This window comes from Bos indicus, chromosome 14, assembly GCF_029378745.1.
Source record: "Bos indicus isolate NIAB-ARS_2022 breed Sahiwal x Tharparkar chromosome 14, NIAB-ARS_B.indTharparkar_mat_pri_1.0, whole genome shotgun sequence".
Lineage (NCBI taxonomy): Eukaryota > Metazoa > Chordata > Mammalia > Artiodactyla > Bovidae > Bos > Bos indicus.
The window spans coordinates 70,352,961-70,373,280 of NC_091773.1; the positions used below are offsets into that span (position 1 = coordinate 70,352,961).

Consider the following 20,320-nt stretch of genomic DNA (forward strand, 5'->3'; position numbering starts at 1 on the left):
TTGCCAGCATGGGGCCTGGCATGTCTCAGCAGCTGGTCACTTGGATAATCCCCAGAGCACGTAAGTGCTGCAGGGTAACAGAGAACAGACTCTGTTCACAGCAGGGTCCAGCCACTTGAATAGATGCTGGTGCCTCTGGCTGTTTTCCAGAGCCACCAGCCCATCCAGAGATGCAGCTGGCTGGAAAAGTGGATGGATGTGTTGGAAAGGCCAGTGTCACCTCCAAACACAGTGTCTGGGAAATGCCCGTGGCCCGCAAAAGAGGTCACTGAATCCCTCCAGCTGGGGGCACAGTGCAAAGAGCCATGCAAGTGGAGCTTCGAGTTCTGATGCTGCCACATACATGAGCTGCGTGACCTTGGGCAAGCTCTCTGACTTTGGGGGTCATTTTCCTCCTCCATATAATGGGAGCAGCAGTATCTTCACCTTGCAGAATTGTAGTAAAGTTTGAGATACTGCAGAGGTCTAACAGTACCTACTAAATATAGGGACTCAGAGGTACTCAGTAAATGATAGAAGAAGTGGCTGTTTCTGTTATCTTGTGCCCTTTATTCACAGGCATCATTCTCGGGACTGGAACCCAGGCTAAGGCTCCTCGCATGGCCAGAGGCCCTGGCTCCACAGCCAGGACCGGCCATGCCAGGGAGCCTGGTACAGGAGATGCTGCTAGTCGGGATGCTGATTACATTCCCTGATTCAGGAGCCTCAATGTCCTGGTCCAGGGCAGGAGGGCTAGCCACATTGAGCACAGTCTGCTTGGATTCCTACTTAAGCTGTTTTTTCAAGACCTTTTCAAGGTCTTGCCCCCTTGCCCCACCTTCCTCTGGCCCCTTCTCTCTGGGTCCCGGTCAAAGAAGGGAGACCAAGCAGTGTGGGTCTCCTCTCCCCTCTTTCACCGGGAAGGCGACAGGAGCAGGCAGAGGCCGTTTTCCTTGCAGAAGATGCGTCTAACACAAGCCCCGAACACTTCCATGGGGCTGTAGCCCCAGCCTAAATCTCCACGGGAGCCTCGCCGATCCCTGGTTTTTGGTTTTGGCGAAACTGGGTTTCCCTTGCAAAAGATGCGGCTGACACAAGCCCTGAACACTTCAATGTGGCTGTAACCCCCTGTGTGTTTTTTTTGTGTGTGTGTGTTTTTTGTCTTTTGGCGAAACTGGGTTTCCAATCCCAACCTGCCTCTTCCTCCATCCTTCATCCGGACAGCTCGCAAACTGTTTTGCTGGAAAGTGCGATTAAGGGGCACTTCGTGTATTATCTGCCCCCTTCCAGCGTCCGCCTGGTCAAAAGAACAAACCAGAATAAAGGATCCCGGGATTCAACTGTCGTTGTTTTTTTTTAAAAGGGGAGAGAGGCGGGGGTCACATGACGGCGAGTCACCGATTTGGCGATGGGGCTGCCCCTCGGGGCTTGCTGCAGAGCCGCCCGCCCCCCAACTCCGGGCGGGGGCGCTGACGTCACGGCAGAGCCCGGGCCGCGCGCGTATAAACCGCGGGGCGCGGGCGCGGGCGCACCCGGCGCAGTCACCCCGCGATCGGCCGCCCGCATCGCGGCGCGCGCCAGCCCTCGGCCGCCCCCCGGGTAAGGCGCGCGGCCCGCGGCTGGGAGCGGGGGCCTCCGGAGAGGTGCGGGGGGCAGGACTGGGGGAAGGGGTGGGCGTCCCCAGCCCGCGGAGAACTTTCCAAGTGGGGAAAAGAGCCTTCGGGACCTGCTATCCGGCGCGGTGGTCTTTTGATCAGGGGGTCGGGAGGGAGGGGTGTTGCAGAGTTTAAGGGGCGAAGGATGCCGTTTGGCAGTGGCGGGTTGCTTTAGTGCAGTTCAGTTGGAGGGTCGTCTCCTCCAGACTGTGATCGGAGGACAGCCGTCAGGGATACTTCAGGTTCTGGTTGTTTGAAGAGTCGGCCTACCGGAGGCGCTGCTTGTAAGATTAAAAAAAAAAAAACAAAACAAACCCTACAAACCGATCGGTCATCAGGGTCATCGAGATGAGGGTCACGGCTAGGGTCATGGACCTGTTGGGGTTTTGGGGAGTGGGTGCGGGAAGGGGAGGGTCTCGCGCTCACAAGTGCATCTTGCTGCTGAAAATGAGATTGCTTCTGCTTTCTGTCTGAGAGCCTGGGAGTCCAGACCTCCGGGCAAGGGGAGAGAGTCTTGAGAAAGGCCAAGTTGTAGCCAAGTTGTTGAGTGTCTTTCTCGAGGGAGTCTTGGACCTGATTGGCTTCAGGAAGGTGGAAATCCGAGTTGAAGGAGAGGAACTCTTGGAGTGGACAGAGTTTAATAAGAGTGAAGCACTGTCTCTGCAAGTTTGACAGCTCTGAACCGGAGCAGGTCCTCTCCCTGCCAGAAGGACAAGGCTAAATGTGATATCCTTGGGCAGGCAGGCAGAAGTGAGGCATACACCTCAAGCAGAAATTCTTCTCCCCCTCGAATAAGAGCATATTCAGGCAGCTGGGGAGCATCAGGGCAACTTTACTAAACATGGAAGTTCCAATCAGCCCTGGTCCAGTCCAGCCGGGGGGAATGATGTCATTGTCACGTGTTCCCCACTGAGGCATAAAAGCCTGCTGGGTGCTGGTGCTACTTAAGTGCCATGTTTAGACAAGAGCGGTAACCTGGCCAGCTGGTCCCCAGCTGCATTAACTTGTTGCTTTTCCAGCCTTCTCTGGAGGCTCTTGGTGCCTTCTGGCTGCCTCTGTGCGGGCTCTGAGTGGGGAATCCCCAGGCTTCCTTGAGGATGGAGGAAGCCCCAGGGCAGTGGACGATACTAACGGTACCTTTTCCTCTTTGCAAATAACAGTCTGCCCGAGGAGCTGCTGTGTGTGTGTGTGTGTGTGTGTTCAGTTGAAAGCCTGCTGGATTTGGGGACTGCTTCACTGGTGCTCCTTGTGTGAGGGTTACTTGGTAACCTCATGTACTAAAATATCACCGATGACTGTGTTCGAGCTCCCTGAACTCATGCTTCCTGATGCTACCATCTTGGCTGCTTTGCCTTCCAGGACCTGACGATGACTCTGAACCATGTCACCATGCGCCAGGGCACGGCGGGCGTGCAGCCACAGCAGCAGCGCTGGAGCATCCCCGCCGACGGCAGGCATCTCATGGTCCAGAAGGAGCCCCAGCAGTACGGCCAGCGCAGCCGTCCCCCTGCCGCCCCCGAGGACCCCTGCCGCCGGAGCTGGTCCTCCGACTCTACGGACTCAGTCATCTCCTCTGAGTCCGGAAACACCTACTATCGGGTGGTTCTCATCGGGGAGCAGGGGGTGGGCAAGTCCACTCTGGCCAACATCTTTGCGGGTGTCCATGACAGCATGGACAGCGACTGCGAAGTGCTTGGAGGTAGGTGGCCCGGCTCCGGGGGGCTTTACGGGGTCAGCAGCGGTTCAGGAGGAAGAGCAAGTGGGTGGGTCATTTGTCTGCAGAGTTGGAAACTGCAATTATGCCTTCTTGGCTCTGCCTGGGGAGCCGAGTCCCCACAGAAGCGCTGGCATAGGCCTCTGGGACAAGAAAGTGAAAATGCTTGTAGATAGAAGCTGGGCCAGAGAGGGAATTTCTTACATTCCAGGTCTAAAGGGACCGGGGAGACGGTTTTCAGAGGGTGGAGCCGGAGGGTCAGGATCCCACCTCTGGCTTTTGTCAGGTCTGACCTGGACCTTTCAAGCACTCAGTGTAGACACAGCCTTTTTCCATGGTGATACTTAAAACCAAGCCAATTAGAAAACTGTTAGGATGAATTCATTAGTTTGTTTATTGCAGTATTAGAGGATTTGCTGCTGCTAAGTCGCTTCAGTCGTGTCTGACTCTGTGCAACCCCATAGACGGCAGCCCACCAGGCTCCCCCGTCCCTGGGATTCTCCAGGCAAGAACACTGGAGTGGGTGGCCATTAGAGGCTTTAGAGGGTATAAAATTGTTTAAAATCTCTATTTTCAATAGCACAATATTTAAAAAAGATATTGAAGGATAACAATGATGATACTTAACATTTGTAAGTATACTTATGGCTTTTCAATTTTCCATGGATAATCTCATTTAAGGTATTTATTATTTAGGCCTTGGTTTCCAAAACTGATCTGAGGTGATACAGTCTCAAAAAAATCACATATTCCTCAAGTAAAGCATAGCACTGTATTCTGGGAAGTAAGATGAGGCTCCTGTAGTCGATGGTTTAAATTCAGTGTCTTTCAGCCACAGGGTCTTAGACGATGCCAGGGTCACTGTATGTCCCTGTTTGCATTTGTGGAAATGAAGGAAGCATGCTTGTCCCAGTGGCATGGTCTGTCTGAACGCTCAGTTGCAACTCACCGCTGAATCACAGGTTTCAGGAGTAGGAAGATGCCTTAGTGATGACACGGTTCTGCCCTCTGCTTGATGCACAGAAATCCTACTCCTTCCTTACTGCTGTCAGCCCGTTTCTACTAAACATCTATTCTTCCTTTGTCTGGGAGTTCACTGCTTCATGAGGCAGCTCCGGAACTGGCTTTAAATGATGACTCATTGATAGAACATTGATTTTTCTCCTCACTCCTGACGTCTCAGGGATGACAGCTAAACCCTAGTTCAAGGGAGAAAGAGGCTCAGTATCTCTTTTTTTAGTAAAGACCCACGGGTGCGTGTCCCTATAGGAGACAGGCAGGAGGCTCTCATCTAGAATGTGCATTTGCAGTGGGACAGATGCTTCATTGGATGCCTTATATTTGTGACTTTATTTTGGTCCTCACATCATGTCTGTACACTGAGTCTTAGGGACTTACCTGGGATCACCCTCTGGAGCATCTTGGATTAGAACCCGGGATTTTCGAAATTAGTTTGGTGGTGTTCACCTTCCACCATTGATAGGGAACCTGCTATGCGCCAGGCACATAGTGCTAAGTACTTCCCACAGGTATTTTAATAGTACTTATAAAAATTAAGCCCATTTGGTTCTAAAGTCCCTATTTTACAGGTGAAGAAATGGAAGCTTGTGAAGTCAAGTGACTTTCCCAGGGTGAAAAAGCTAGTCCCTGGTTTGCCCAGGATTCAAAACTAGTCGTGATTGAATCTAAATTCCTGTGTTCTTTCACTGTACTCGGCCGCCCCTGGATTTAGCATCCGAATGCTGTTACATACTATAGCACTTTGGGCAGGGTACCTCCCAGATGCCTGGCTCCATGCCATGCTCTGGGGTACTCAGTGATGGATGAGGTACACCATAATACCCTCTTAGGAAGGATTTGAAGGCTGGGGGCTGTAATTTAGAGCAGCATAAAAATTAATAAAGAAGTCACAGTAAAGTACTTTGGGGATTGATATGAAAAAGAGACCAACTAAGAATTTTTGTTCATTTCTTTAAGAGGGAGGGATTGAAATAATTAGTAGATAGCAGACTCTCAAAAATGTTTGTCCATTAGAGCACAGTGGTACCTGTCCAGAGGGTGGTATTCCTGTGAGCATAGGGTATGAAGAAGACTGACCCATCCCTGAACCTTGGGAAGGCAGGCTTCTGTATTTGGGAGGCTTCTTTGTTTAATGGGGAGAGGGGACTAATGGTAGGGGGAATCCTTTCGTGATCTCCTCAGACAGAGAATCTTTGACAACAGGAAGCTTCTTGGGTGACTCATCCTACCTAATCTGACCTATTTGAGTAACTCATACTGTCTAGGATTACAGCTCTTACCTGTGGGGGGCTGTTGGAATCGGTGGTTGGCTTTATCTTTCCCGAGGAGAGGGTTTTCCATGGCACTTCACTGCATTGTTCTTTTTTTCAGCATTAACCATAAGATAAAAAGTACACGATACTCTCATCATTATTTCTCCAAATAAAGATGAATGTTGTTAAGATTATATTGCACTAATCTTATGACTCTCTGTGCATATTTAATGCCATTCATTCATTCACTCATCTGTCCATTCATCAGTTACTGAACGTATACCATGAAGCTTGATGCGACTCAGTGAGGACATACTAAGAGTCGTGGGGTTTCTTCCTTAAGGATACTGACAGTATTTGTAGTCGAGAGCAGATATACACCCACTTATAAATCAAGATAGGACGCGGTTAGTATCTTCAAAGAGGTACAAGGGCAGTACTGGGGGAATTCAGAGGAGAAAATAAATACCACTTCTGGCTGTGAAATCAGGAAAAGTTTCATGCAAGTGTTGGTCTCTGAGCTGGACCCTAAGGACCACTAGGATTTAGAAGCCCTGAGGGAGGTGGGAAGACATTGCACGTATGCACAGATGTACAGCAGAGACCACTGGACTTGAAACCTCGTATGTGGGTTTGGACCCCAGTTTTGATGCTGGGCTTGCCTCATAGCTCAGTTGGTAAAGAATCCGCCTGCAATGCAGGAGATCCTGGTTTGATTCCTGGGTGGGCAAGATCCCCTGGAGAAGGGATAGGCTACCCACTCCAGTGTTCTTGGGCTTCCGTTGTGGCTCAGTTGGTGAAGAATCTGCCTGCAATGGGAGAGACCTGGGTTTGATCCCTGGGTTGGGAAGAGCCCCTGGGGAAGGGAATGGCTACCCACTCCAGTATTCTGGCCTGGAGAATTCCATGGACTATGCAGTCCATGGGGTCACAAAGAGTCAGACACGACTGAGCCACTTTCACTTTCACTTTCTTTTCACTTTGAGGCTGGGTGCTCCTGGACAAGATACTTACCCTTCTCATGCTTCCTCATTAGTAAAATAGGGACACTACTGACATCAAAGGTTATTAAGAGGATAAGGGGAGATAGCACAGTGCCGGGCACAGAGTGAGTACCAAGTGAACATTAGCTGGGGCTGATTCTGCGTCTGCTGTTTCCTTCCCGTGGGCTTCTCTTCCGCGCCGGCCCTTTCACTGCTTAAAGCCCTTCGTCCACTCTGGTGCCTCTTGCCTGGGGCCCTGTGAGGCGGGCAGAGGAGACGGGAGCCACTAGAGGGGAGGCCAGTGCTCCTCAGTGCTGCTTGTTCCTTTCCAAGTGGGACCCTCTGGACTCTGAAAGCTGAAAGCAGTTGAGAGTTCTGGGGGGAGAGGGATGCTGGAGCCTCAGAACTTTCCAGAGGCTGCCAGGACCAGTTCCGGCAGGTGAGAGAACTCCTGTTCAGGCTCACACACAGCCCTGGAGCCAGTCTTGAGCAGGGTGGTCCTCCGAGCAAAGAGGGTGGGGGGTCAAATGCAGTACAGACAAATCAAGAGGCAGCAGTTCAGGGAAAATGGAGACCGACCACAGTTGCCCAGTTAGAAACTCTCCCCCACCCCTCAGGAGGGTCTCTCCTGTTCTACAGGGGGTGAGTCCACCCCCTGCATCCCAGCCTTCATGGGGGAGCACCAGAAAAAGGAGGCCTTCTCCAGACCAGGGATCTGAGAAGCCTTCTAAGCAAGAGGCCTCAACCCTTTCTCCACACAGCTTCACCCAGCGCATATTTCAAAGGACTCGTCTAGAATTTCATATTCTTTTATGTCAGCTCTTCTTACCTGATTAGCACTTAAAAAGGCTGAAAGGTAAGTGCCTAAGAGAGGAAGAGAAACGCAAGCTTTGGTTACAAGCAGGTTCTCTCCTGGTAGCAGAAGGCTGTCACGCGGACGCTCTGTGTGTTTGAGGAATCCTTGGGGCACGTAGCCAGAGGCGCTACATAAACCCAGATGCAGGGCACATGGCCACAGCAGGGCCGAGATGTATTGTTTTAGGCTCCTGGGTTTCCAACACAGTGACTTTCAGGCAGGGGTAAGTCAAAACGATCCTGTCAGGAACCTTCCGGGACAGCAAAGCAGTTTGTCCTTAATTTGCAACTGGACTCTTCAGTCCACTTATTCCTCTAGACTTCTTCTGATAATTCTTAAACTGAGAGAAAGTTTGAGTTTGCTTTTTCCCTTAGCTACTGGAATACAGTATGCTTCTGTCTGAACTACTGGAGATTCAAGCAGATCTCTTGTGCCTGCCTACTTTTGGGTAGTGAGTGATGAGCAGAGAAAGTGGGGTGTTTTTTTTTTTGAGTTTTCTGAGTGCAAGGAAGGCTTTCAGAGAAAAGATAAAAACTCTGAGGTGGTCACGGGCAGGCAGCCACGCCCCCCACCACTACCCCCAGCCCGATCTGTGCTGCCCAAACTCTGATGGTTTGCACTTGGTTGTATACATTTGCCTGTTGAAGTCATGAGACTCTACTCTCCACTAAGCCAAGTTATGCTGTTCACTCCGATCCATTCCTGATGCATCCTGAGGGTAGCAAACACGGTGGGAATAAATAGACTTAAAAATCCCCAGTGGGAAACAGTTACCATCGTTTAGAAGAGTGACTCCAGAAAAGGTGGGGACACTGAGAAATTCAAAGTTGTTCCTGGTTCATTTTTATTCTCCTCTGTCCACGTGTCCTTCCTTTCTCTCTCCTGATTCTAGTCCCTAGATGAAGAAACATTAGACCAGGAGCATGGCTTTTCTGTTTTACATTGGAGCGTAGTTGCTTTACAGTGTTGTAAGTTTCTGCTGTATAAGAGTGTGAGTCGGCTACAAGCACACCTGTATCTCCTTGCTCTTGAGCCTCTGCACCCTGCATTCCACCCCCGTGGATTGTCGCAGAGTGCTGGGCTGGTTCCCTGCGCTGTACACAGCGGGTTCCCTCTTGAGCCTCTGCACCCTGCATTCCGCCCCCGTGGATCGTCGCAGAGCGCAGGGCTGGTTCCCTGCGCTGTACACAGCGGGTTCCCTCTTGAGCCTCTGCACCCTGCATTCCGCCCCCGTGGATCGTCGCAGAGCGCTGGGCTGGTTCCCTGCGCTGTATACAAACTCTTAAGCCTCTGCCCCCTGCATTCCGCCCCCGTGGATCGTCGCAGAGCGCTGGGCTGGTTCCCTGCGCTGTATTCAGTGGCTTCCCACTAGCTATATACAGGTCAGTGCTACTCTCTCGATTTGTCCCATGCCCTTCTTCCCCACTGCGTCTGCAAGTCCGTTCTCTATGTCTGCGTCTCTATTCCTGCCCTGTAAATAGGTTCGTCAGTACCATTTTTCTAGATTCCATATATATGTATTGATGTACAGTGTTTGTTTTTCTCCCTCTGACTTACTTTATTCTGTGCAACAGACTCTAGGTTCATCCACATCACTACAAATGACCCAATTCCATTCCTTTTTATGGCTGAGTAATATTCCATTGTATATATGCACCACATCTTTATCCATTCTTCTGCTGATGGACATCTAGGCTGCTTTCATGTCCTGACTGTTGTAAATAGTACTTTTACAATTTGCACATGAACATTGGGATAATGTGTCTTTTTCAGTTATGTAAACCAGGAGCACTGCTTCTTCTAAGTACCTCACTGTTATAAAGCAGGAAGTATCCTGGTTCCTACAATGCAGGGCTCTTCCGCTAGGATTACCTGTAATAGGAAACAGCAAGTATGGCAAGAACCAACTTTCATGATCTGAAGAAGTGATGATAACAGCTAACATTTACTGCATGTCTACTGTGTGCCCAGGCTTGATAAATGTAATTGTCAGATAGCCCTAAGGTATGGATACTATAATCAGTTCCATTTCACAGATGAAGAGACTGAGGCCCAGAGAAATTAAGAAAGCAGTTCAGAGCCAAATAGTTAATAAGGGCGGGCACCCAGATTTGAGTTCAGGTTTGCTTGTGCTCACAGCTGCAGTGCTATATTTATCATCCATTCATTCATTTGATAAGTATTTACTAAGCACCCGCCATCTACCCAGGAAATGTCCTGGGTGCTGGGGGAGAGGGCAGTGAACAGCACAGAGGTAAATCTGCGTTAACATTCTGGAAGGTGAGAGGGACCGAAAATAATAAAATGAGTACATTAAATGCATTCTTGTTAGATAGCAATCAGCACAGTGAAGAAAAAACAGGGAAGGGAGTAAGGAATATTGGGAGGAGGATGATGGAATTTTAAGAAGGTGGTCAGGAAACACATCACTCAGAAGGAGGTGAGGGAACAAGCCTTCGAATATTGGAGAGAACTGTTGTCATTCAGTCGCCCAGCTGTGTCTGACTCTTTGCGACCCCATGGACTGTAGCCAGACCTGCCTGTCCCTCGCCATCTCCCGAAGTTTGCCCAAGTTCATGTCCATTGCATTGGTGATGCCATCTCATCCTCTGGTGCTCTCTTCTTCTGATTGTCCTAGTTCCTAGCAAAAAGAACAGCCAACGAAAAATGACCAAAAAACAAAAAGACAAAAAATCATTACGAAGATAATAATTTTCTAATGTTAAAATTCAAAACAGGAAACCGCATTGTACAAATACAGGGAGTATGGGCTTAGTTGCGTGGAACTGATGGGAATTTCTCTTGCAAAAATCCCACTGAACTCAGTTACTCCCCTCCCCTCTACACACACACTGATTTTTCTGGCCTGGAGCTGCTCTGCCCTTTGGACTGCATTCACCCTTCACCTACACTCAATCTGGGCTCAAGTGCCAGGAGGGAAGTTTCCATTACTAAGTAGAGCTGGAGGCTGTGCCTCTGTTCTACTTAAGATGGAAAAGCGATCCCGTTTATTCCAGGGACCTATATTTTTTAAATGCAGAAAATGTAATCAAAACAAGGGTAGTCTCAAGATTTTTTTCTTGCATATTTCAAAAGAGCTCTGTGAGCTGAAAGCTCCTGAAATTGCCAGTGAATGTTCAGTCATCAGCCCTGTGAGAGCTGTGAGCTACGTTTGCAGTTCTACTGGGCAGTCAGTGTTTCTCAGGCAGCATCCATGGAGTCGGAGTCAAAAGTACTCAAGTGAGTTTATTCTCCTAAAGGGTTTTCCTGTATAAAACGTATAGGAATGATGAAAATGAATGGATGCCTTTCAAGTGTTTAGTGACACATATTCGGAAGAAGCAGGAGATCTGCTTAGTAAATACTGGAGGAATATGTGTGGAATGTTGTTGAAGGTGGTTAAAAAAGAGTTTATCTTTGTGAATATTTACACAGTTTACTCTGTCTACTTGCATAATTAATTGCATAGTTAGTAAGTTTATTTTCTGGCATAATTTGCTGCATCACCCTCTTAGAGAAAAGTGTTGCCTATCTGTTTGACTCCAACATCACTGTTCTTTCTTTTCCAGAAGATACATATGAACGAACACTGATGGTTGATGGGGAAATTGCAACAATTATCCTCCTGGACATGTGGGAGAACAAGGTATGCAGGGCCCGTGACTGTAAACTCCTCTGGGGCCTGCCTTCCAACAGGCTGTTTGGTGCAAGGGTGACATTGTCCTTCTTGATGTTCCAGATAAGGTGGACTCATTTTCTTGATTAAAAAGCATTTACTTCTGAAGACCGAAACTGTTGTAAGGAACATGTTGTTCATAAATGAGCTCTGAATAACAAGCAAGTGGCAGTGATCTGCCCTTAGGTCTATTCAGAAATACAAAGTGTATTTGTTTTAGGGAAAGTCCCAGTAAGTATGGGTGATAATTTTAAACTGCATAAAACCATATTATATGAAGTTGACATTCTCAATAGTTTTCACATTTTGCTTTTTTTGGTGAAAGGTTTGGGGTTTCTGAGCTTGTATGCTAGACCGACCTTCTGTTTATTGAGACTCCTCCTATGCTAATGAAAGGATTCTTAATTTCATCACTTAGGAAAGGCAACGGAGAAGGCAATGGCACCCCACTCCAGTACTCTTGCCTGGAAAATCCCATGGACGGAGGAGCCTGGTAGGGGTCCATGGGGTCGCGAAGAGTCGTACAGGACTGCGCGACTTCACTTTCACTTTTCTCTTTCATGCATTGGAGAAGGAAATGGCAACCCACTCCAGTGTTCTTGCCTGGAGAATGCCAGGGACGGGGGAGCCTGGTGGGCTGCCGTCTATGGGGTCGCACAGAGTCGGACACGACTGAAGCGACTTAGCAGCAGTAGCAGTAGCAGCAGGAGAGGCAAAAAGAATTTTATGGAAGCCAGGAAAGGCTCCTTTTAGGTGGTTGAAATAAAATTGGAAATATTGTTTGGCAGACCCATTGTATAATTTATCAACTCAAGCTGTAGGAGGAATCAGAAAGTCAAAGTTTTTGGCGTCCGTCCCATCTGAGCTAGCAGTCTTTACAGTCACAGACATCATGGAAGACAGATGCCTCTGGGGGGAGTCGGAATGAATTTTCTTCCTCTCCCGAATCAGCAGAGGGACTCTGGGATACACACGTTCCCTCTTTCAAACGGACACCTCATTCAACCAGGCAGCTCTGAGCTCATGGAAGACCTTGTCCTTTATCAGGGGGAGAGTGAGTGGCTACAGGACCACTGCATGCAGGTGGGGGATGCCTACCTGATCGTCTACTCCATCACGGACCGAGCCAGCTTTGAGAAGGCGTCTGAGCTGCGGATTCAGCTTCGCAGGGCCCGGCAGACTGAGGACATCCCGATAATCCTGGTTGGCAACAAAAGTGACCTGGTGCGGTGCCGGGAAGTGTCCGTATCAGGTAAGAGGAGCGGTGCCAGTACTGTAGAAACGTCTCTGAGTCCCTTGCCTTTTGCTTCTGACGGTTGCTCTTTCCTGAAGCTGAAACCGGGGACTTACTAGAATGCCACGTGGAGTTTCGAGAATCCTCTCTAAGAGGTCCACGTTCCCAGCAGATCATCTGCTCTACCTGCGGGATTCCAGTCTCTCCATCCCCAAGGCTTTCTCTGGGATTCCTTTAGGGAAGAGGTTTGGCTCAGGGAAAACTGGCCATCCCCAGCCTTTTGGCCTCGTCCCTTCTATTCTCCAGGGAGATCTCAAGCCTTCTGGGAAGTGAAAGTAACATCTTTAGACAGGAAGGATGGGCACTTTGATTAAGGGGCATTGTGAGAAAGAGTCTCACCGAGATTGAGAATTCTACTCTGGCTGCCTCTGGTTCCTAGAAGCATCCTTCCAGCCCTCACTCTTTGTTTCCTGAATTCCAGTCAAGGCATCAGTCTGCTGGTGTCACGTACCCTTGTCATAATTCAAGGATACTTTCTATTTGTTGAGCTGGCACCCAAGTGCTTTTGGGGACCTTAAAATTTTATTGTCCTAATACAGATTTGTACAATGGTAAAAAAAAATAAAATGCTGCATTGCCAGCCTCAACCCAGGAGTAAAGAACCCTGTAAAAGACTGAAAAGACCCAACCAGCTTGGGAATGCCTTACTCTTGGGAAATGGCTGTCTATAGTAGTTAGTTCCCCCCAAACAAAAACGGGGACACCTGGTAATTGAACACAGGAGAACATTCGAAATTGAGACTGTTTCAGAAAAACTTGTTTGTAGGGTTGCTGTAATTGTACTGTACATATGTGAAATCTTCAAAATTTTTTCAAAATATCTCATCAAAACTTAAAAAAAGTTTTTTTAAGAGAGGAAATAAACTAGTAGGATTCTTAATTTTCAATTCAGGAACTGAATCAGGAGAAAGAGTAAAGAACATGAACTTGAGAGTGAAGCAGACCTGGATTCACAGCTGCTACTTACAGGCTGTGTGAATGCCCCTCCCTTCCTGTTTCATCAGCTACCTGAAAGGGATAGTGTACTTTTAAAGATTGTTATGAACATTAAAAAAATATTTGTCAAGTATTTAGCCCATTTCCCGAGGGGAGTCAATTAAGACAATGGCTGGGACTATTATAATTAATACTATGACACTGGTGAATTTGATGGGCCCGATCTAAAGCCCGTCTTTGCTGCTTCCAGGAATTTTCCTGTGAGGCTCTTTGCTTCTGTTTAAGGGAGGCCACGTGTCCCCGTGGCCTCCGGTATCCATCATGTGGATTGCTGACTTCGAGTTCCCTGGGGCACCGTTTAAAGTTAGGCCGCATCCAGCTTGGCTGTGTGCGTGTCGCCGCATCCAGCTTGGCTGTGTGCGTGTCGGGTCAAATCTGCAGCTCCCCTGACTCTCCTCTCGCCCTCTTGCTTTCCCCATCAGAAGGGAGAGCGTGTGCTGTGGTGTTCGACTGCAAGTTCATCGAGACCTCTGCAGCCGTCCAGCACAACGTCAAGGAGCTGTTTGAAGGCATCGTGCGGCAGGTCCGCCTCCGGCGGGACAGCAAGGAGAAGAACGAGCGGCGGCTGGCCTACCAGAAGCGGCGGGAGAGCATCCCCAGGAAAGCCAGGCGCTTCTGGGGCAAGATCGTGGCCAAAAACAACAAGAACATGGCCTTCAAGCTCAAGTCCAAGTCCTGCCACGACCTCTCGGTGCTCTAGGCACCCAGAGCCACCGCTGTCCCGCAGAGGACATCACTGAAGGCCACTGGGACCCATAATCTATATTAGATTGGATTCTTAAGTATCGTTAGATGTGGCTTCCCCTATTGTAGCTGGGAACTAATGTGCTAGCCTGCTGGGCAATGTACGCATGGAAAATGAAAGAGCTTCCTGAGGAGTCAGTATTCATTTACAGGAAGAGCCTGACCTTTGCTGTTTGAACACCCAAGACTCATTAGAGGGCGTGGTCAGGGTTCACATGTGTTTCTTCTCTCCTTTGGCTGATAGAGAATCGAAGCCTACCGAAGAATGCCTGGATAAGAACTTTTCCTAGTTAAAATTTTGCCTGGTGTTCTGATATGTGAATTTGAGGCCAATCAGTCGGTCATAGGCAAATATAGGAAAGCTGTCAAAAGAGTTTTGCAAAGGAAAGAGAACTTCTGTCTTTGTAGCTAGAACTGCATAACTGGGTTCATCATGGTCATCACTGTCATTGCTCCGTGAAGCTGTGAGAGATGATGGACTTGCTGGAAACGAAAGCTTAGCAAACTATTTTTGTTCAATGCCCATAGTTGATGATCCAGAAATCTGTAGAATTTGGAATTGATACATGTACCACTTATGGGTTCAAAAACTGTGTATTTACTATTGTGTCTTATATTTTTTTATTTAGAGGAAAATTATTTTAATCAGATTCTATTTAGCCAAACCACATTTTCTGTTGCATTGTTTTTAAAATCATGGGGCCATCATAAAAATATTTTTAACATCTAAATTACTAAGAACGTAGAGTGCAAAATGCCAGATTTTAAAATATAATCGAAGCTCTGAATTTTTGTAAAACACAAAACATAAATACTTCCAGCATTTTGGGTTGACCCTTGTGTGCCGCAGCTCTGCTCTATTTATTATTATTTTGCAAAATAACAACCATTGTAACATTTGATAAAGCATATTTATGAACCTGTTTCTTATTAAGAAAAACACCCGTTTTATTACCATTTTCTATCTTTTTCAGAATATTCAAGTTTTTACCTATATGTCTTATAATAAAATAAATAAAATCTTTGGGAAAAAAAGGCATTCCTAAATATTTTTCCTCTCCAGGAAAGATGGTTGTGATCATTTTGGTATAGCTTCCAGAGCAAGCAAACTATAAAGAAACCTACCTATCATTTTATTTCTTCTTTTCATTGGCAGTAGCCCAGTCATTATCTGTTTTAAAGAGTATTCCTGACCCCTGTCCTTTGGGACGTGATTCACAATAATGCAAGGTGATTTTCAGCTGATACAGTTAGGAAGTATTTGGAGTCACGTAAATGCTAAGTTACAATAAAAGTGAGATTGATCTTTACTTTGGTCTGGAAAATTCCTAACTCAACAGATGGGCCTCGCTTTGCTCCCCAAAGGCTCATGGTCCTAAGCTTGAGTAAAGCATTAGAGGAAATTATAAAGGATTAGGGAGGAAAAAAAGGAAGCTGGTGATTTTCAGCCTGAGATCTAGCCAGGCAAGGCTTTAACCAAATTTTCCTTGCTGACTTTATTACAGCTGGACATTAATACATGGCTGCTTTCCAGTGGTGCTGTGTAGCCCTTCTGCTGCAGGAGTGGGGCTCCCTGTTCACACCCCTGGCCCCCATGTGCCCCCTCTTTCACTCTCAACTCCCTCTCTTTCTGAGTTTGTGGTCAGACACACACAGTGACAATCGTGGGACCTTGCATATTGCCCCGAGTGACACAGTTTTACAAGGGGTTTCTTTTCTGTTCTGTTGCCCTTTCTTCTCCCTTTTCTAAGTTGGGAGCAGAAGTTCCCATCTCAGAACTTTGTATCTTTGAATTGTGTAAGGAAACAGTACAGGGAAGTGATGAGAGTAAAGATTCAGGTTACACAGGCCTCTGCGGAATTCCGGCTGTGCCATTTAACATGTGCATCTGGAGTAGAGATTAAAGCTTCTTAACTATCAGTTTCTCATCTGCAAAACGGGGCTGCTAAATATACCTGCATTATAAGGTTGTGAGATGGATGTCGTTCAGTTTGCCACACTGTAAAGAGCTTGAGAGATGGCAGTTTTCATTGACACACATCTTCCATTTTGCATCAATTAGTTTTTTTTAAAATTTTAATTGGAGGCTAATTACCTTACAATATTGTTTTATATGTCAGTCTCCCCAAAATGAAATGGACACTCCTTAAAATCAAGAACCACTTCAATCTTTTCCTTTTCACCTCTCTGCGGTACAGAGCTTTACATACATTGAAGGTTTTAATAGCATTTCTTCTTGAATAGTTTCTCCCAGTGGCTCCATGAGGTTGACAGGCCATTTTACAGCAAACAAGGCCAGGGGATAAGTGACTTCCTCAGTTTGTTCAGCTATGAAGTATCTGGGTTATGATTGGTATCCAGCTGTGATGTATTTGCATCTTCTAGAATCTAAAACCGTTTCCTGTACACACAGCTCTTTTCATCCTCATCGGCCAGCCCTTCTCCCCGCCCCACACACCACACACCACACACAGCATGGCACACCTCCTCTGCACAGCCCCCACACGTAACACAAACCGCACACACGCACCCTCCACGTAGCATACACACACAACATGCACACACATCCCACAGCACACATACCACACACGCGCCTGACACGCACACACACACACACACACACGTGTTCTTTATACTCTTTTCTCCCAATTCAGCCTGCCTCCTCACTTATTGCAGATCTCCTTAGATAAACAGCCAACGGCTCCCAGGCGTCTAAGCCTCAGGGCCCGTTGAGGACCGTCGCCCCAGGGCTCCCCCAGCTGAGCCAGGCACACTGCAGGTTGCAGTCCAGTCTGAGAGGTGGTTTGGTTCAAACAGATCTGGGTTTCAAACTGGTTTCATCACTGTGGCTATGTGACCAGTAGGAATTTGCTTATCCCCTTCAGCCTCAGTTTGCCCATCTGTGATGTAGGTATTACACCTACTTCACATGGTTGCGATGAGAACAGCAAGAGACCTGCAAAAGTTTTTGCCCCAAGGTAGCTCCCACAGCTGCTGCTCCTACACAGAATCTTGCCTTCACTCACCCTCACCTCCTCCAGACATTGCTGGGCGTCCGTGCACCATCGGATGCCAGGGATACAGTGATGACTAAGACATTGTCCTGGTCCTCCGAGTCCTCGAGAAAGGTAAACACGACTGTCCCGAAAAGCCAAAGAAGGTGGCATTAGGGATAGGAAGAAAATGAAACTGTGGGAGGGTTATACATGGAAGGTGCTGGATCTGCTGCCATTAGATGAAGTTTAGATGAAAGAAAACTATTAAAATGATTGGATTTGAGGTGGAAAAAGAAATTGGGCTATTTTTAAAAATTCCATTTTGGAAAGTAGGAGCATTGGAGAAAAGTTGGATTTTTAGCAACCTGTCTTTTTGCTCAATACATGAACTACTCAGTAAATGGAATGAAGGAGACGATTATGAATTCACTTGGCCAAATCCATGGAGTGCCTACGTGTGCAAGGTGCGGTGGAGGAAACCCAATGGGGGAAGGCGGTCTCGCCTTTAAGAAGCCTATGATATGGTTATGGCATATTTGTGGGAGGTGGGCATGGTGTGAATGAGGACAGCTACACAAAAACCCTAGACTATGACATAGAAGATAAGAAGGGGCCGCAGACCTGTGAGGTAAGAAGGGGCTGCAGACCTGTGAGGTAACGCGGGGGGGGGGGGGGGGTTGGCTGGTGCAATCATGGAATGCCTCTTGGAGGAAGTGGCATTGCGCTTAATCCTGAAGACTACTTAAGATGTCCACAGACAAGGCTAGTTAAAAGAAAGAAAAAGGGAGAGGTTGGCCCATGTAAAGAAAATAGCATGAGTAAGAGCAGAGAGGCAGGAAAGAGAAAAATCTGTTTAGAAAAAATAAGACAAGTCCAGTTTGACCAGGAGATTTCTGGAAGGTGGTTCACTTCTTAAAAGTGAAGTGGTTAAATATATGAGTCTTGGAGTCAGAAAAATGTAGTTTCACATTCTAACTTGTTAGCTATAGTGGGTTGAATTCCCCCCCAAATCCACATCCACCTCAAAATGGGACCTCATTTGGAAAGAAATTTTTTTTTAGGTGTACTTAGTTAAGGATCTTGAAATCATTCTGGACTTACAGTGGGCTCTAAATCCAATGAGTGCCACCTTCATAAGAGAAAAGAGAGGGAGAGAGATTTGACATGTAGGGAAGGAGGCCACGTGAAGACAAAAGCAGAGATTGGCATGATGCTGTGGCCGGCGAGGAATGCCGAGGAACATCTGGGACCAGTAGTTGCAGACAGAAGGAAGGATTCTCCCTAAAGCCTTCTGAGGGAGAATGGCTCTGCCAACATCATCATTTTAGATTTTTAGCCTCCAGAACTGCAGTAGAATACATTCTGTTGTTTGAGCCAACAAGTTTTTGGTAACGTCAGCAACCCTAGGGAAATGAAATGCATTGGGTTATTTAGGGCGGTGTAGCCTCTATAAAGAAGGCGATGGCACCCCACTCCAGTACTCTTGCCTGAAAAATCCCATGGATGGAGGAGCCTGGTAGGCTACAGTCCATGGGGTCGCTAAGAGTCGGACACGACTGAGCGACTTCACTTTCACTTTTCACTTTCATGCATTGGAGAAGGAAATGGCAACCCACTCCAGTGTTCTTGCCTGGAGAATCCCAGGGATGGGGGAGCCTGGTGGGCTGCCGTCTATGGGGTCGCACAGAGTCGGACACGACTGAAGCGACTTAGCAGCAGCAGCAACAGCCTCTATAAGCCTCCATTTCTTCATTGGAGAAACAAAGATAATGCCCATCTCAAAGGATTATCATGAGGATTAAATGGAAAGTGCTCAATTCATTGTCTGTCCAAGAGGTAGAAAGTGACTAAACAGGAAGGTAAGAATGGGGCGTCATAGACTGTGTCAATGTCCAGGCTGAGAAGTTTGCACTTGGTTCAGAAGACAACGCAGGGGCTTGAAGATTGCCAAACAATGTGAGAGGTCAAGTGGCCCTGCTTCAGGACGTGCCCCGGGGGGTTGACCTGGCAGGAACCTGGAGGTACAAGACCACCCCCCACACCCTCCCCCTGCAAGAAGACCTGCGAGGAAGCCGCGGGAGCACCTGGCCTCGTGTACTGAACCCTGTGCAGGGGGACAGAAGCTGTCCAGCAGGAGAGCCGTCAATGTGTGCTCTGCATTGACGAGTGCACGCATCTCGCAGGTTTCCAGGTTTTGTGCAGGGAGTGCTCCCAATACAACGAGGCCTGATACCTACAACAGCCAGATGGCAGTACAAATAAGAGACAAGGAGAAAGGGGCAGCAGACCAGGGCGGGGAGCGCCGGGTTACCAGATGATCCTGCGGGAAGGGTGTGGATTCCGATTCTGTGACTGCCGAAAAAAGCCATAAAACAAGAGGCCTGAAACCACGAGTAATTGTCCAGTTTAACTCCTGAAGCACTGAGGAAATAAATATTGCACACCTGCTTGTTGGCTCTTTGCATCAGATGGCCAAAATATTGGAGCTTCAGCCTCAGCATCAGTCCTTCCAACAAATATTCAGGGTTGATTTCCTTTAGGATTGACTGGTTTGATCTTGCTGTCCAAGGCACTCTCAAGAGTCTTCTCCAACAGCACAATTTGAAAGCATCAATTCTTTGGTGCTCAGCCTTCTTTAAGGTTCAACTCTCACATCTGTACATGACTACTGGAAAAACTGGAGTACTGCAATTAAAATAACTTCAAATGTCAACTAGACTCTCATCTTGCTCCACTATTCAGTATATTTCAAAAATACAGCTTCTGTCAATGGTTTTATTTACTTCAGTATTTACAAAGGAAACTGAGTATTCAAGAGGTGTGTGCCCTTTCAGAAACCAAAATGAGTTGTAATTTCAGTTTATTGAGATTGTGGTCAGATAAGCTGAAACAAGATGAGCCTGCAGCTTCTGTGGGGCTGAGGTTTTTAACCACTTGAGTCAAAGTAGAGAAGTTACCTCTCACTGTCAGACTAAGAAACATGGATACTCAAGTGGCCTGAGATGTACTAGATTAGCATTACTTAGAGGCCCCACGGATGTCATTTGACTTGCAGAAAACTGGCTGCCATGTGGGTGATTTGAAACAATTTTGGAGGGCACTTTCCTGAAGGGTATTTGTAATTTTAGCTACATACATATACCTTTCACCTATA

General features: G+C 47.5%; 1 protein-coding gene across 5 annotated transcripts in view; it reads left to right on the forward strand.

Annotated features, from left to right (window-relative positions):
• GEM (GTP binding protein overexpressed in skeletal muscle) overlaps nucleotides 1-15,480 on the forward strand; it is a 56,709-nt gene extending 41,229 nt beyond the window's left edge. The window contains exons 1-5 of one of the 5 annotated variants that reach the window (XM_070802896.1): nucleotides 1,458-1,578; nucleotides 2,994-3,333; nucleotides 11,030-11,106; nucleotides 12,184-12,388; nucleotides 13,849-15,480. In XM_070802896.1, the coding sequence (XP_070658997.1) occupies nucleotides 3,003-3,333; nucleotides 11,030-11,106; nucleotides 12,184-12,388; nucleotides 13,849-14,126 (891 nt within the window). In that variant the 5' untranslated portion in view covers nucleotides 1,458-1,578; nucleotides 2,994-3,002 and the 3' untranslated portion in view covers nucleotides 14,127-15,480. Of the gene's footprint in view, nucleotides 1-1,457; nucleotides 1,579-2,075; nucleotides 2,768-2,993; nucleotides 3,334-11,029; nucleotides 11,107-12,183; nucleotides 12,389-13,848 lie in introns of those variants that run through there. The other 4 variants (XM_019973929.2, XM_070802897.1, XM_070802898.1 and 1 more) reach the window with 4 other exon arrangements.
• Nucleotides 15,481-20,320: the final 4,840 nt, after the last annotated feature.